Source organism: Pipistrellus hanaki, assembly GCF_964339955.1.
Source record: "Pipistrellus hanaki genome assembly, chromosome: 3".
Taxonomy (NCBI): Eukaryota; Metazoa; Chordata; class Mammalia; order Chiroptera; family Vespertilionidae; genus Pipistrellus; species Pipistrellus hanaki.
In genome coordinates, this window is record NC_140505.1 from 121,481,429 (window position 1) to 121,500,002 (window position 18,574).

General features: G+C 33.2%; 1 protein-coding gene across 5 annotated transcripts in view; it reads left to right on the forward strand.

The window, feature by feature from the left end:
• Window positions 1-16,413, forward strand: part of PPP1R12A (protein phosphatase 1 regulatory subunit 12A) — a 141,076-nt gene extending 124,663 nt beyond the window's left edge. For all 5 annotated transcript variants that reach the window (XM_084880201.1, XM_084880202.1, XM_084880200.1 and 2 more), the window contains 6 exons: window positions 1,718-1,734; window positions 2,992-3,127; window positions 5,587-5,691; window positions 8,122-8,169; window positions 11,885-11,935; window positions 14,217-16,413. In XM_084880201.1, coding sequence (XP_084736327.1) covers window positions 1,718-1,734; window positions 2,992-3,127; window positions 5,587-5,691; window positions 8,122-8,169; window positions 11,885-11,935; window positions 14,217-14,303 — 444 coding nt within the window. In that variant the 3' untranslated portion in view covers window positions 14,304-16,413. The remainder of the gene's footprint in view (window positions 1-1,717; window positions 1,735-2,991; window positions 3,128-5,586; window positions 5,692-8,121; window positions 8,170-11,884; window positions 11,936-14,216) is intronic.
• Window positions 16,414-18,574: the final 2,161 nt, after the last annotated feature.

The window sequence follows — 18,574 nt, forward strand, 5'->3', positions numbered from 1 at the left end:
ACATCAGAAAATGGGAAACAAGTGCCCAATTGGTTTGACTCAGTGGATAGAGCAGACTGAAGGATCCCAGGTTCGATTCCGGCCAAGGACACATGCCCAGGTTGCAGGCTCGATCCCCAGTACGGGGCGTGCAGGAGGCAGCCTATCAATGATTCTTTCATCATTGATGTTTCTATTTCTCTTTCTGAAATCAATAAAAAAAAATATTTTAAAAAAAGAAAATAGGAAACAAATGAAAAATTGATTTTGCAAAAAAATTTAAATACAACTTAGTAAGACATTTTTAGTCTGTGAATTAGACTTTAAACAGTCCCAAAGGAACCAATAATGTTACGGTGCATTCAAAGATAAATGTAACAGGAAAATACAAATATTTTTGTTGATTTTTGAGAAGAAGGGAGATAGAAACATCAATGATAAGAATCATTGATTGGCTGCCACCTGCATGGCCCCTACTGAGGATCCAGACCACAACCCAGGCAAGTACCCTGACAAGGAATCGAACCATGACCTCCTGGTTCTTAGAGTGTTAACTACTAAGCCACACTGGCCGAGCTCAGTAAGATTACTTTCATCCTATTAATTATTACACTAATTAGATAAGAAGAGTAATTGGAACTTCAATATAGCATGCCACTTGTTTGGAAGTTTTTTAAATAATTATAATTTTCTAATCCTAATTTCTAAACTTTAAAGGATGTATAGCTCGGTTTTCAAGAAAGTAAATTTTAAATGAAATATGTGTATACTTAATGCCAGACATTGGGTGCCATTTAGTGCATGGGGTCTTGATTTAGAGGGGTTCTAGAATCTGGAGAAGGGGCTGTATGTAAATTAAGAGTCCAGAGACGAAACATAATTTTGAACGGCATTTGAAGGGTAGAGGAGCTTTAGCTAAAGGAGCTAAGTTCTCCTCGTGTCAGGACCCCTAGCCTTTTATTAACACAAATTGTCCTAAGGCAAGGTAAAGATACACATCAAAGGGTAGGGTTTCATACAGAAGAATTGTCAAATTGGGGAATTAAATCTAGTTGTTCAGGTGTTTAGCCAACTGGAGGCAATAACATGCAGAGTAAGATGCACCGAGCTGTCTGGCAGCAAGCAGTCATCCTTTTCAGGTTTGGGAAATGCCTTTAGCCGTTCCCAGTAACTCACCCTTGTTGAGTCCCCAAGTTCCATCAACCTTTCAATGAAACTCTTGCAATTATGACATGTTTGAACTGGCTTCTGGCATATACTGTTATATATAAAATACTTAGGTATTCATTTTTTTGTTTCTTATGTCATTGTCTCAAAAATAGAAAAATGAGAAAAGTAGTTGCTTTAAATTGCACATAGTAAACTTGACATTTTTTAATGAAAGTATGTTATTTTTTCCTGCTGACTGGGTATAGTAATAGATATGTGTCTTGGTCTATTTTTTTTCTATTAAAAAAAAATAATATATGGTGGGATTTGTAGGAATTCACAAAAATTGAGCATAAATTGCCCAATGAAATTATATAATATTGTGCATGTAAAAATATACAGTGACTGTGTTGTTGAACTTCTTTCTAAGGACAGCCATGTTCAAGTTAAAACAGTTACAGTAATTAGATGTTAGTTTATAGTGTGAAAACAGTATTCATGTTATGTTAAATTTACTTGATTAATCAATAAGTTACTTTAATGAAGCATAAAAATTTAGTATGTTTTTCTCTTTTTTTTTTTTTTCTAGACTGATTCCATTTCTAGGTATGTTTACCTCTTGTTTTACTACGTTCTCCTTTTCATTCTTTCTAAAAATAAGTGGCTAGATATTTATGGATTTTGTAAGTTGATAAAATATTTTGAGTAGTAAAAGTCTATCCATAATTTAGATGACCTAGTAACTCTTCTTTGTCAAAGTCCTTACTTTTAATTCTGTAGTCCCAGTAACTCATGATTTTTCTTGATCTTTACAACAATGATAACTTTTAAATTTTCCTAAGCTTCCTAAGTTACTTCAATAATGACTATGTCATTATTAACAACAGAGGCTGATGAAACCCACCAGAAATTTATTTCATTAGGCATTCAGAATCTTCTCTTATTTGCTTTTAACTAAAAGAAAGCCATGCAAACACTAAAAAGTGTCATCTAGCTCAAAATTATTGGTCTTTTTAGAATACTTCCTTGAATATAATTATCTCTATTCAATTTTTCTTATCATAATTGTTATCCAAACCTTGTAAAACCAGGAATAAGTTTTTATGTACTGATGATTGTATTGAGTTGAAATATAGAGGCATTATTAGAAAATGTACCCTGAATTCAGAACCGAACCAGATAAGAAGAGAATTCGTATTTACAGATCTATTATCCATCACTTTGGATAGACTGGCATTAATATTTCAAATAAAAAATGTTATAATTTTAAAGCATAGTATATACCACTTCAAAAATAAGAGAAGAGCTACCAATTAAATTGTAATATATCATCAGTTGTAAGTCATATTCTGATTTCAAAGATGATAAAGTGTGGGGGAAAATGTACAATTTAAAAATTTTGAATTTATCATGATGTGAAACCAATTTTGACTTTTAGTTATAGAAATATTGAATCTTTTCCCAAAAAAATAGAAATTAGTAGTATTAAAAATAACTTCCCATTTATTATCTAAGTGACCATTATGACTGGTCGACCAAACAACTGGTCACTATGACACACACTGACCTCCAGAAGGCTGACACTCAGCACAGGAGTTGCCCCTGGCAGTCAGTGCATTCACACAGCCAACTTCCCGCTGCCAGCCAACCCCCCCACAGTCCGTCCCCCAGCCGGCCACGGATCCTACCCATGCACAAATTTGTGCACAGGGCCTCTGGTATATTATAAAAGTTGATTAGATAACAGATGAGGGGAATGTTATCTACTATTTGGACTACCAAGTTAATATATACTAGGATGTATGTTTATATAAGTTGTGAAAGCCTATAATAAAGTTTTTGACTTAAACTCATCTTTTGAAGATATGAAACCAGTTCCACATCAGCTAGTGATCGGTATGATTCCTTGCTGGGCCGTTCTGGATCATACAGTTACTTAGAAGAAAGAAAACCTTACAGTAGCAGGCTAGAAAAGGATGATTCAACTGACTTTAAAAAGGTACTTGGGTTATTTAGTTAAATTTAATTTAAAATAATTTGTTTGCTAAGATATGTATGTTGAGATATTTCTAGAAACTCATAATGAAATCAATATCTTACTCTAATTTTTAGTTTGGAGCAATTAATGGTAAGTAGAATATAAATAGCTGTTCATTGTTTTTTTGTTTTTTAAAAGGAAAGGGGAAAGTGCCCAAGACTTTAATTTTACATTTAAGTGTCTTAGACCAGTAACTGTGATACTGAGACTTAGCTGAAAAAAGACATTGGGGCAGGGTGTGTGTGTGTGTGTAAAAGCATGTACACACACTTCTTTATTTGTTACTAGGAAGCAGCCAAGGAATACAACTTTTGCTAGGAGAATATAGTTTTTCCTAGGTAAGTGAAAAACTATGGTAGCTCAACTGCTGTTAATAATTAAGGAGGAAGTAATCCTAGCTAATAAAAGAGTTAACATGCAAATTGACCATCACTCTAACACACAAGATGGCTGCTCCCATGTGGTCAAATATGCCGGCCCCCATGGGGACACAAGATGGCCACCACAAGATGGTCAGCAGGGAAGGGCAGTTGTGGGCAATCAGGCCAGCAGGGGAGGGCAGTTGGGGGTGATCAAGCCTGTAGGGGAGGACAGTTAGGGGTGACCACGCCAGGAGAGAAGGGAAGTTGGGGGCAACTGGGCCTGCCGGGAAGGCCAGTTGGGGGGACCCAGGCCTGCAGCGGAGGGCAGTTGGGGGCAAACAGACTGGTAGGGAAGCAGTTAGGCATCAATCAGGCTGCCGGGGGAATGGTTATGGGGTGATCAGGCTGGTAGGCAGAAGCGATTAGGGGCAATCAGGAAGGCAGGCGGGCAAGCAGTTGGGAGCCAGCAGTCCTGGATTGTGAGAGGGATGTCAAACTGCTCATTTAGGCCCCATCCCAGTGGGATAGGGTAGTCGGACGTCCCTCGAGGGTTTCCAGATTGGAGAGGGTGCAGGCTGGGTTGAGGGATACACACACCCATGTACGAATTTCATGTACTAGGCCTCTAATTAAGAGATAAATGGAAAGTCAACAATCAAGGATTCTGCCTGTCACAACTCTTCATATTATGAGCTTGAAATAAGTATGTTGGGGGGAAAAAGAAGGCTTGTGGAATTTGTATATGTTCCCAGGTATTTGGCAGCTATTTGAATTACCCACTTTATTAATGTCAAACCAGCAAGGGAAGAAAGGTTAGTTTTCATTATGAATAAGATTCGGTCTTTTTTTTTTTTTTTTTTTTTTTTTTTTTCAGTAAAGAAGTGAACACTGTACTGTGTTACAGGAGTGAACTTCCACTCATGGGCAATGTAGATGGAGATATTGTCCCTGCTTGTATGGGTATCTTCCATGTATTGGGAGAGAGAGACATTATAATCATACTAATGTATGTGTACCTTAAAATAACTATTCTGAAACAATTTTATAAAGTGTGTAACAGAGTTATATAAAGTTTTATACTGTAAGGAAACAGTTTTATAAGTGAATGTATAAAGGAAAGTATCAGTACCTGAGGATGGATTTCCTAAGGAAGTGAACCTGGAGCCAAAGGACAGAAAGATGATTAGTAGTTAACTGGCAAAAATGGGAGAGAGAAAATTGTTCCAGAGAGAGTGAACTTCAGGCACATAGACCTGATGATGGAAGGGTACCTGATGCATTGAAGCAGTTAAATTTTCATTAGGGATATCCTTATACTGAGAACATTGGGATGCCATTAGGGGTTTTTTAATGTATGAAATGGAGGTGTTAATAGAATGGTTGCTTTATGAAAATTGAGATTGTCATTTTGAAAAGCTAACTTGCTGCTACATACAAAAGAAATTATATGGAGGTCAGGAGAGTAAGTCTTTCATTAGAATAGTTTAGCTAAGAATATTATTGCCATTTATCGTGGTAGTAATAGAGATGAGAGAAAAAAGTAGTAGTAAATTCAGGCATTATAAAGGTGTTCAAGAAATATTTCACTTGCCTTTTAACTTTAGTAAAAATAATACAAATATAATGATAAATGCAACTGATAGTTCTCACTGTCAGGAATTGAAGAGAGCATGATAGCAGAAAAGTTCATAGACCACAAATAAAAATCACAGTGTCTCCAGAGCTCCAGCTATTGTTACTATGCAGTTACTGTCCCTTTTTATCAGAAAACTGAATTTTTGTTTAATGGAAACTCAAAAGTCAGATTTTTTTAGTGACGTCTTTTATTTTAAATACTTACGCTAGTTTCTAAGAGTTTATGTAGGACAATATACCTGTGTAATCAAAACTCTGCATTGCAATCACAAAGCATTAAAATATATTTTAATGTATCCTTTAATACCTCATGTTACCTTAATCTTTCTATATAAGTTTTAATATTGTGAAGTAATCAATAGGAAATCTTACTAAACTATTGGGGCACAAAAGTAATTTGTTCTTCTTCCCTTATTTTTATAGCTTTATGAACAAATTCTAGCTGAAAATGAAAAGCTGAAAGCACAGCTACATGATACAAACATGGAACTGACAGATCTGAAATTGCAGTTGGAAAAGGCTACCCAGGTTTGAACCTTTTTCCTTTTGTTACTCTAAAGGCAATGGGTGTGATTTATTCTATCTAAAAGATTGCATCGCAATGTTCTCTAGTGTTCTAAACATAAGTTTGGTTACTGATAACTTATTTATTAGAAAGAATCAATATAATACAGATTAATGATCATTTCACCTACTTTTTTTTAAGTGAATTAAAAATATAGATGTATAGCCTCATAATGGAAAGTCTAAATATTTTTAAGCCTTCTAATACTTAGGTTGTGGTATATGAAGGATTTAAGTGCTTATTTCCAGAATGCCAAATGTGGCAAGTCATTGAAAGCATCTGTATAGAATCTCCTAAAAGTTATAACATTTCTTTATAATAATTTTTATTTGATATAAATATTTCCTATTCAAAAAATGGTGATTTGATATAGTAATACTGGAAGAAGATAATTGTAGTTATAACTCATTTTGCCTTCTTTGCAGTAGCCTAGAGGATGGTATTTTAGACAAGAAAATTGGGATAGCCAAGGAGAATTAAAAACCCTGTTCATTTGTTCTAAGATGTGTAGGGCTTAGGAACTGTTTCCCAAGCTCTTTCTTGGAACACTAGTCCTGGGGGACTGTAATAGGCACGTTCCCTTCTCCTCCTCCTCCTGCCCCCACTTCAAAAAAAAAGCTTGTGACCCCGGAAACTTGGGAAATACTATATATTCTACATCTCAGAGCTTTTACTATTTATATGTCAAAGGCTCTAAGGGATCCTGTCATTGTTAAGAAAATAAACTTGCTTAAATTTCACATGGGATTTTTTTTAGCATAAGTACATTTCTGCAATACAACTCTTAGAATCCAGTTTGAAAGCACTAATTAAAATATCTCCAGTTCGATAAATGATACTGCATACTTTCTTTGGCCACTTTTTTCACTCATCTTTTTTCATAATTTTTAAAGTTTATTTTCTGTGTTGAACTTATACTTGTTACCACTTTTTATTATTGTTGCTAGCCATTTTTATGTTGTAAAGCAATTGTCCATGCAAAATGCAAGCTGTACTAAAATTCTAGGACCCAAGCTAACCTTTTAAGGTTATGAAGGCTCTTCAGGTTTCATTAATTAATGAGATTTTACTATAAAGATACACAGAGCAAACAAAGCGAACAAACAGACTTTAGACACAATCAGTATGGTGCTTACCAGAAGTGAATGGGGTCAAAAATGGTGACGGGAGGAGACAAGATTTCAGGTGATGAGCTCACAGTGCAATATGCAGGTGATGTATTATAGAATTGTAGGCTTGAAATTAATATAATGTTATTAACCAATATCAGCCCAATAAATTTAATTTTTAAAAATGAGAGGGAGCCCAGCCAGTGTGGCTCAGTGGTTGAAAGTTGACTTATGAGCCAGAAGGTCATAGTTCAATTCCCTCTCAGGGCACAAGTCCGAGCTTAATCCCTACTGTGGGGTATGCAGGTGGCAGCTGATCATTAATTCTCTTTCATCATTGATGTTTCTCTCTCTGAAATCAATAAAAATATATATGTATATTTTTAATTAAAAAGTGGGGGCGGGGAGGGGAAGATACACAAAAAGTAAACAAACGCATTTCATAGTGACGTGTTAAAAACTTAGAATGTTATACAAGTTAAAACTTGCTGGCTTATCCTAGATTCATAGTAAACTGGAATGCCATCATTCTTCAGGTTGCATTAGTAGCTTAGTGAGCCTCTGTATGTGAAAATATCATAACTAGTTTTCTGAAAATAGCTTTAGGTCTAGAGATTTGGTAACTATTATTCTGTTAAGAATCTTGAAATTTAGGTGTATTTGATAGTATGTAGCCAATGGACTCTAAAGTCTTTGAATTCTGCCTTAGCCACTTTCTTCCATATAGTCTCCAAGGGAGGGAAATAGGCTAACTTATCAGATACTGGTTTGATAAATTTTATCAAATGTCAATTCACCACATTTACTAATTCTGATTTTAATAAAACACCTGGAATTTTTATCAAAAATATTAACAAAAGTTGATTTTTAACCTAAGAAATTGGTTAATGAATCATAAAATTTCTAAAATGTTATATGGGGGGAAATCCCCAATAAAATACTAATTTTCTATCTAAAACTTACATAATGTCTACTTGATGGCATTGTTCCATCTAGTTCTGATTTATTCCAGGTGCTTTTGAATGTAATTTAATTCTTCAATCTTTTAAGCATTTTTAGGATTCATTTCATGTTATTTACTGCTATATTAGCCTTTGTTTTAAATTTCTAGCAATTAAAATATGAATTTAAATTTCAGAAAGAAATAAGGATTAGCTGAAACAGTTTCATCATGATAGAAATTCTGAATTTGATTTATAACAATAAACAACTGAAATGACACACACACCCTCTTTATTTTTCATTACATTTATATGCCTTATATATTTCTTACTCTTCTTGCAGAGACAAGAAAGATATACTGATAGGTCACTATTGGAAATGGAAAAAAGGGTAAGTGTCCATTTTATTGAATAATAGAGGCCCGAGGCATGAAATCCATGCAAGAATGGGCCTTCCTTTCGCCCGCTGCTGGCACCAGCTTCCCTCTGGCACCAGGGACACAGGCTTCCCTCACAGCCCTGGTTTCATCTAGAAGGTTGTCTGGAAGGACATCTGGTCTAATTAGCATATTACGTTTTTATTATAGATCGTTTTCCTACTTTATTGTTTTGTGTAAGCAACAGTCTTTTTTTCTTTAGTTTTTGTGGATGGTAGTTTTAATAAGTTTAAATTAATACTCATTAATTTAATTAGAATGTTTTCTAGCTTACCTTCTTTGGGTGTCTGTGGGGTATCTGTAGGTGTGAAATTGTCTTATTAAATAAGACTTAATTTGTCATATCATTATTTTAACTGATTAAAAATGTCTTGCCTTAATTCTGAAATGTAAATACACATTATGATAGTGAATCTGATATTTTTGAGATGCCATTTATCTCTTTGATTTTTTATAGTAATATACTAAAAACATTGTAAACATGTATATTTAATTGAATTCTTTGCAAAATTAAAATACTTTCATTCTTGAAATAAATTTTTTAAAGCTTCAGTATCAGATTTTCAAATTCTTTTAAAAGTTAATATAATAATACTTAATTTCATTTTCAATTTAAATATTAACTGAAGTAAAATATTTTTAATAAAAAAATGATTATAAGGAAATTCTTTTGCCATTTTATGTCTTTCTATAATTTTTTATCTGTCTATGATATTTTCATTTCTCTCTGCTTTTTATTTTTATTGTTCCGAGTCATAGGAATAACTCTACAGTTTAGTCTGAACAGTTGATAATGTATAAATGATCAAAAGTTAAGGGACAAGTGCTCTAAGAGTGTCTATAATACAAGTGAGTTGTGACTTATAAGGTTTCAAGCAGAGAAGAAATTACATCCTTGTATCTGTGATCTCTAGATCAAAGAATAAATAATTAGAAGCAGTTGATATAAAAACATTTTCTCTCATTCCATTTTAAAAATAGCCAATTTACCATTCTGACTAAAAAAAAGAGAGAAATTATACTAAAATACAGAGTACATAAATAAACAAAGTCTGTTAATGTCTCTGCCATTTACTAAATTGTATCTTGAAATAACTATTTGTTTTATTATGCTTGCAGCAGTTTTAAAAATTATGGTCTAGGCCATTGTGTTGTTGTTGTTAATTCTCACCCAAGAATATTTTTCCATTGATTTTAGAGAGAGTGGAAGGGAGTGAGAGAAACAGAGAGAAAGAAACATCAATGTGAGGGAGACACATTGATTGGTTGCCTCCCGCACACAACCCGACCAGGGCAGGAGATGACCAGAGTAGGGGATTGAGCCTGCAACTGAGGGGTATACCCTTGACCAGAAGAGAAATCAGGACCCTTCAGTCTGAAGGCTGATGATCTACCTACAGAGCCAAACCAACTAGGGTTGTTCAATCTAGACCATTTAAAAAATTTTGGTGCCCTGGCCAAGTGATTTATTTGGTTAGAGCATCATCCCGTTACACTAAGGTTGCAGGTTTGATCCCTGGTCAGGTCACATCCAAGAATCAACCAGTGATTACACAAATATGTGGAACAATAAAGCAATGTTTCTCTCTCTCTCTCTCAAATTAGTCAATAAAAAAGTGTGTGTGTGTGTGTGTGTGTGTGTGTGTGTGTAAACTATTGTATAACTAATTGCTAAAATTTGAATCAGTTATTTTATTAAATTTAATATTAGTTATATTCTTTCACAATAGAATTATTATTGAATTTTATATCTAACGTAGAAATAAAAACCACTCACTTTTCTGTTATCCATATTATGGTTGAGATGAAAAGGCAAATAATTTAATCAAAAATATATATTTATCTGCTGGTACCTATTTGGCTCAGTGGATAGAGCATCGGCCTGCGGACTGAAAGGTCCCAGGTTCGATTCCCATCAAGGGCATGTACCTTGGTTGCGGGCACATCCCTGGTAGAGGTGTGCAGGAGGCAGCTGATTGATGTTTCTCTCTCATCAATGTTTCTAGCTCTCTGTCCCTCTCCCTTCCTAAAAAATTAATGAAATATATTTTTAAATATAATATATATTTAACACAAAAAATTAGCAAAAGAAAAAATAAAATCATCCATCAACCTATCATGAGAGAGAACTGATATTTTTATGTTTATCCTTTGTTTTTCCTAAGCTTAGGCACACGATAACATATTTTTGTTTTCTGACATTTTCACCTGACCTCTTCTGACTGTCAAATGCAAATAAGTTACAAAGTAGCTAATTCACTCTCAATTTAACAGACATTAACAGTCATAGTATTAATAATAACTACTAATATTCCTTCAGCACTTTCTTAAGTGCAGATTCTGGGGTAAGCACTTTACATGCATTTTCTCATAACATATATTTTAATGTTAGTAAGTTTATTTGTCAGACATCAGGAATTTCCTGTAACTATATGGTTGTCAGTTTGGCAACAAGGCAATTTAGTATGTTCTTGTCTTTATCATCAAGTAGTTAAAATCTTGAAGTCACCTAATAAAATTGAGGTGGTGGGGAAATTACTAATCAGTAGGAGAAAATATACTTTTATGCTATTTCTGATATTTCAAAAATTTATGAGAATTAAATATGACATATGTCCTAGTATTTTGAGAAGTGCATTGTTTTTTATAAATTTGTCATGACTGTATTATTAAGTAGAGAAATGTCTGTTTCTAGAAAATAACATGCTGATAATAGAATAACATGGTACTTATTAAACTAGTAAGATTCCATCTATTTTTTTAATTACTTACCCTTAAAAATATTAACATTTACAGTAAGTGTATGGCTTCACTAAATATGAACATTGATTATTAATCTGGGAAAGAATGTCTTGGAAGTAGTTTTGGTATGATTAAACTAAATTTAAATGGTTTGTATCTGAAAGGTGACCGGCAAGAGTCAGTATCTTCTGGGCGGTATGACCTAACCAAAGTTTTACAGCACATTTTAATTATTGCTGCTTGCTTTTTTGCATAACACCTTAGAATGCTTATTATTTGAGGGAGAATAAAACAGTACACTGCAAAAATGTATGTTGCCTTTGCCTGTCACTTTTTGAAATAAGGTAATTTAACCTAAATGCTGCAGTTGCTTCTTCATTAGATTCACTGCATTAATGCTATACATTATCAACTGAATAAGCTATGAAGTCAGTTGGGTAAATAATGGATAGTAAATAATTTGATGGAAGAGATGAACCTCTCATAGATCCCATTGAAATTTTAAAGTACAGATATTTTAAGCACGTTTGCTTCTGGCTTTTCTGCTTCTATCACTGTAGAATAATTGCATCTTTGTGTGAGTTTTTTGTTTTTGTTTTTCCTATACAATCCTAAGTCTTACGTATTAGTTTACTCTATCCTGCATTTTACATGAGCTAAAATGTTATGTAGCATCTTACCAGAAAGTCAAAGCTTAAAAAAAAAAAAAAAAAAAAGAGCTTATAGAAAGTAATGCAAATAATGACTTTCATATTTCTTTCTCTCAAATTTTAGAAAGCTCTTTTTACACATCACTGGCATCACATCTTTTTCTACACTGCTCCTGATTTGATTTTTGATTCTCAAGTGGCACTATTTCACAATTTAGAAGAGAATGTAAGAATATAATTATTATATACTTAATATTGTTACTTTAAATTGATCTAGGAACGAAGAGCTCTAGAAAGAAGAATATCTGAAATGGAAGAAGAGCTCAAAGTAAGTATAAACCATGCTATTTATGAGACATAGTGCTATTTAGAAACTAAATTTTACAGTACTGTTATAAGTGTTATGTTCACAGTAATTATTCTCAAGGCTGTTTATGCAATTTGTGATTTATCTATATCCAAGCTTCTCTTTCTTCCTAAAATAGGTCTTAGGTGGGCTAGAAAGTACTTGACACACATACGTTTTTGTGAATCAATTTTTGTGGAACTTTTGATGTTAAGAGCTGTATTTTGCATCAAATTCTGCATTTCCTGTGGAAATAACTATTTGTTTTGAATGTAGGAAGGAACACTCTTTGCAGAAAAAGAAAAAACAGCATTAATTAACTCTTATCACATTGTCTTGCATAAAATATCTCTTTCACGCTATGAATTAAAACTAATGAATAGGAAATTGGGCCCATAGAACTAGAATTTCAAGATGTTTTAGTAAATTATTTGGTTACTTCTTGGAACATTGTTATTGAGTGCCTGTGTAGACAAATTTTTTGGATTTTATTTGCTTATGTATTTTGTTTGATATGGACTTTTAGAACTATACTGTATATCTTTGTAGATCTCATGGAATATTTTTTAAGAATTAAATTTTTCTTATATTCATTGTCTGTGATTCTTTATGTTTTTATTGTACTCTTTTCCATTTTCTTATTTTTTATTTTTATTTCTTTATGTTCTGATTCCTGCAGAACCTGCATCAAATAAAGCAAATTCAAACTCTGAGAGAGTTAAATGAACGACTGCTGACTGAGAATAGGGCCTTGACAAGAGTGGTAGCCAAGCGCTCAGGGTTGTGTAGGAAACTGCAGTCTGTGAACCTATAATTTATAGTTTCATCATTTCTTCTTGGTAGAGCCAGGCAGGTGTTTTTGTATTAGTAAGCGTGTCTTGAGTTCACTTTTACAAATTAATGCCATTTTGTCTGGAGCTTATCATATAACCTTAATTATGCATGGCTTCTCAGAATGTTAGAAAGTGTCACTAATTCTATATTTAAACTACAGTAAACTTAGGGAATGATTTTGGAATTTAAGTAAAAGACTTGTCTGCACTGTCACAAAGCTTGTACACATTTTGGCTCTACAAATATTTTAGGGCTTAAAAATATGGCTGTTATATTTCAAATTCTTAACTAGAAAGAAAATGGAACATAATGTAATGAATGTGTTGTACACAATATATGTTGAAGCTGAAGATTAAGCATGCATTATCTGTTTTTCAAAATGTCACTGTCAGTCAGGGCCATCTTAATATTCCCTTAGTTCTCTTAATACATAAACTTCATACATAAACTTCAGATTACTGTATTTTAGTATATCCATACATTTCAAACACAGGTAAGAATTGGTTGGGTCCACATAAAATTAACTTTTCACATAAATTTTGCTTATATTTTGCTAAATATCTTGAAAAGTATGCTTTAATGTCCAAAATATAAGCTGTTCCATTTCCTAGCAAATCTAGCAGAGCACATGTAATTTAAATCATTCTACTTGGTGGAAAATCCATGTCACTTATAATATTTTCACCCCCTCGTTCAGTTTGTAAAACAGAAAATGGATTTGCTTTATTTTGAGAATGTGAGGGTGTGTTTCTCTGTTTGCTCCAAATAACTGGTTATTTTTTCTATTCTTGAACATTTTTATAAATACAGGCTTACTACTTTTGCTGATAAGTTATTTTATTCTATCTCATAATAGTAATAATTGCTTTGTTGTCATTTAATGAGCACCTAGTTTCGGACATTGTACTAGTCACTTAAACTTAGTACCATGAATCCTTTAAAGAATTTTAATAATTTAGAACAAGTCTAACTCCCTCAAAACTTTCCCAAATATGATGATTTTGGGGGGAAATATGTAAGTGTGATGGTTTGAGGTCTGAAGTAAATTGAGCAAAAAGCCCTGATTTAGTACGGACAGGAACTCTTAAAGGAGCTCCCTTTCAGCTCCATTTTAGCCTAACAAAAACAGGCTTCCTTTTCTTGGCTGTTCTAATATGTGTGCTTGTGGGTCATAATATCAAGTGATTTAGTACATTTCAACTGATAACTTTGGGAGAATAAACTGTTCATTCCATCATTTATTAAACTAATGAGCATCACAAGTTGGGGGTTAGTTTTTTTTCTTCCTGCTATATGTTTTAGCCACTAGAAAAATATATAACTGACAAAGCTTGTTCATGTGTCTTGTGGTGAAAATATAACATTTATTAAGAATAATATTTTATATTTTTGCTGAAGCAAAACTTTTTCTTCATTTTTCCCCTTGTAGATGTTACCAGACCTAAAAGCAGACAACCAGAGGCTAAAGGACGAAAATGGGGCCTTGATCAGAGTTATAAGCAAACTTTCCAAATAAAATAAAAAGCAGCAAATAATGGAATTGCACATATTAGTAACCCAGTGGACCATAATTGACAGTCACTGGAAACCTGGAAAGAGTCCTTGCAGACTGTCATTTCCGGATATCCTGCCAAATGCCCTCTTATCTTGGAGTTTTGTTTAAATTTTCTGTTGTTTTGTTTTTGTTTTTGTTTTTTTTCTCCTTGTATCAAGACCATTGTTTCATGTTAATGCAGCTGCTGAGAAGATTTTTTTTTAAAGACTGAGAAAACTTGTTTACAGCTCCAGCATATAAAGAAAGTGTTCAAGGCCAGATATGCCTCAGATATTTAACCAGTAAGCCTTAGTTGTACATAAATACTTTTGTGTCAACAAAAACTTGCAGCTCTCACAGAAGACAGTTATTCAACATTTTTGATGTGCCACCGTTTCCAGTTTTTCGATATTTAATTTTTTTTTGCTTACATCTAAGTTTGGGTTTGTATGTTTTTCCTTATAACACTTCATGTGGCAGACTTTTCTGTGTTTTCACAGCTTTTTCATTTACAGAAAAGAACACTTGCTCTTCTGAGGTCATTGTCATGTATTAGACTCATGTATTAGGCGGATGCTGTGTTGTGTCCCACCTGGAACTGAATTGCTTGGTGGAACATTTGCTTTCACTATTTGTGCAATATTGCATTTATTTCTTATATGAATGCTTTAAAGTCAGATGAGGTTAGGTTCTTTTAAGTCCTGTTTTCTGCCTTCATTGGTCACTTTTTTGTTTTTGTTTGTTTTTTATTATTGTAGAACAAGATGTTAGATTCTATAATCTTCACATTCATTTTAGCAGGTACTAAGTGATGCTGTATATATAAATAAGTGTATTGTTTTGATTTTTAGAACACCATATGGCATGCTTGACTATTTTCTTATTTCAAATGTCTGTTAATGAGAAGTAGGCTACTCCATCATAGTGTTAAAAACTGAATTTGCTAACAATGTGATATAAAAACTTTAAAAGTAACACATTATGTGGAGTCCTATCTTTATAAAAGTTTTCTACTGTAAAGTGCTTTTACTTATTTTCAGTTCTTATTTGATAGTATTCAACCATAATTAAAGTTGTGTAGGTAATGCTTCACATTTCACATACCGATATTTATCTGAGTGCTGTCTAAAACTGTTGTGCTAGCCAAAGTAATGTTATGAAATCATTTGCAGACTTAACCGTGAGTTAATGTTAAATGCACTGTTATTGCCATGTGAAGAGGCATTGATTTCTATACCACCATGATGTTCAGACCATTTTATACATTTCAGTGGCCTTTAAAAAAAAAAAAAAAAAAGTAAAACCAAGTACATAATGGAGATGGCTTTTATTTGGACAAAAATAGCTTTTATATTTTCATTAAACCATGCAAAAATATTACATCTTTTGGGCACATAACTGTCTCCTTAACCACTGAACAGTTCAGCCATTAGGATAAATTGTACATTGTAAAGCTTATAGTAGCTAATTGTAATATTGATTGTATTGTATACTATATCAAATGTGAATTTGTACCCCTTAATTTTAAAAGGTCATTGTGTTCTACTGCCTATTTTAGATTACTTTGGGGTTGGGAAAAGGTGTTTTGGTAAGCTGGATTTCAAGTCCTCTCTCTCGATTGGTTTTATGAAGATAGAAGGTTATGCTCTTACTACCATGCTCAGGATTCTTGATTTTTAAAGGTACAAGGATAGATGTGGGAATTTTATTTTTGGTTATATTTGAACTGTATGAATGGTGGGTCTGAATATAGAGAATTTCCATGGTCTTATATGGACATAAAATATCCAGATAATTGATCAGTTTGAGTGACTGCAACATGTTCTGGTTGCACAACAGTTAGGCATGCTAAGGACTATATTTGTGAAGTTTGGATGCCTGTGAAGAATGATTAAATACATGTTTCTAATATTTTAGTGTTTTGTATTTAGGTTATTTATTCTTTGTATCTAAAACTGAACAGCTACTGTGCTATATTGATTTTATTGGTAGTATTGAGCAGACCTTGTTTCTGCATGAAACTAGTTGCAAAACCCACTATTTTGGAAATAAAAATGTATTTTGACATATACAAATAAAATGAATAAAACTATTTTAAATGTGTGAACTTTTACTGAGACATTTTAAATTTTGTTCTGAGACATTTAAATTCTGCATGGGTATTTTTTCACTAATTATTTTACTTTGATTCCAATTTGAATAATTTTTGAAATTGTAATGTGACAATTTGCATAACATTGTACATGCACATCTGTAAATGCAGTCTTAATTGCCATATTTATGCAATCTGTGTACCAATTTGGACAAATGTTTATATATTTTACATAAAGCTGTCTGTATGCAGAATCTGAGAACTAGTTTTTTATGATAAGTGGGTAAAAAAATACTGCTAACAATGTTTCAAGGTAGTAGCTTTGTAGCATAAGATCATTTGCATAAACATTTGGTGGCTTCTAAATTAAACCTGTGCTTTTTCTTAGCTGTAAACATCGGCTTGAGATACAGATAAAAATAATATTTCATTGAGATGTAAAATATTAGATCATTTTTCCAACCTAGATTTGGTCAACCCGTCTACTAACACATGTAAGTAGGTAAGAGGCACTTTCAGTTGGGTAGAGGATTTGTAGTAAGCCTGTGTTTAAATCAGTATGAGAATTGGACTTGCTGCTTTTTACTTCCCAGTATTTTCCCTGTGCAATGCTCACAGAATGATAGATTTTTACAGTTGTTGTTTGTCCTCCATAAAAAAATAATTCCACATGCCAATACTTCAAAGCCAAATGAAGAGCAGCTATAGAACTTTCTAGGAGAGTATTCATATAAAAAAAAAAAAAGCAAAGTAGTATTCATTAATCCATTAGGCTGTATTATCTTGCTTAAAGATATAATCCTGGCTGATTTGAAATAGTCATGATTCCCAGTGTCAACACTCACTGAGTCTTATAGGAAGAAAATATCCAAAGAACCAAATTTTCTTCAAGCTAAGACCATGTATTTCCCATAGAATATAATAGCCTTGTGGGTTGTCCTTCACTTTTTCATATAAACAGAATACAGAGCAAGTCTAATTAACAGTAACTATCCATTAGTCATATCTTGCTCGTTAAAATCTTTGGTTGCAGAGATGAAAGCTGGCTGATAAGCAGTCTTTTCTGTGATGTTCCAAGTTGTATGTGTGTGGTCTCTCTGTATCTTGAATGTGCATATTCAACAGAGATCATGTGCATACGAGAGCTGCTGTCCCAAAGGATTGGGTATAGAATGAAATATTTATTTTCCTACTTTATTCTGTGTATAACTAAATTTCTTGACTTTCATTTTGGAAAGGATTTTTGAGTGCTATTTAAACAGAGTGATCTTTTTCTTAGGCAAATGGTATGGAGTGTCTCATTGCTGCCCCATGCTTACAAAGTGACCAGATTACAAAGTAATAAATTCAAAATAAAAACATAGGTGTCAGAAGTTTAAGATTCTATAATCAGGTCATATAAATCTATCTTATTAAATTTTATTACAAGTTTTCTAAAGTTTGCCGAGGCCGGTTTGGCTCAATGGATAGAGCGTCGGCTTGGGGACTGAAGGGTCCCGGGTTCGATTCCGGTCAAGGGCATGTACCTTGGTTGCAGGCACATCTCCAGTAGGGGGTGTGCAAGAGGCAGCTGATCGATGACTCTCTTTCATCGATGTTTCTAACTCTCTCTCTCTCTCTCCCCCTTCCTCTCTGTACAAAATCAATAAAATATATTTTTAATAAATAAATAAATAAATAAAGTTTATTAGGTCTAAGCTTTTTTGAGCTAAGTTATCCAAGCTTTTTACTGCTTACATTTCAGTAAACATCTAGGTCACAAAAATTTACTACATTATCATTTTTAAAGGCTGAAGAGAAAGAAGGGGGAATATTTTGAAGAAATGAACAATATAAGTAGATTCTGCTCTAATACCCAGCTAGTAGGGTCTGTACTTTGTCCTTGTAGGTCTGAGAGAATGGGAATAGAAAAGAAAGATTTACTTTCCCTTCCTCACACTCAATTTTTCTTGAAGGTTTGTTTGGATACAAGTCCATTTCGATAGTCTACCTTATTTGATCCTTACAACAGATTGGATAAAGTCTATCTTCATTTTATATGTGAGAAAGCTAAGATTTGTAGATTATTAACTGTTCAACATTCCAAGCCTCATACAGAATAGAGCTCTTAACCCAATTTAGTGTTGATTATTGTTTATTGCCAATTCTTAATTGAGGACTT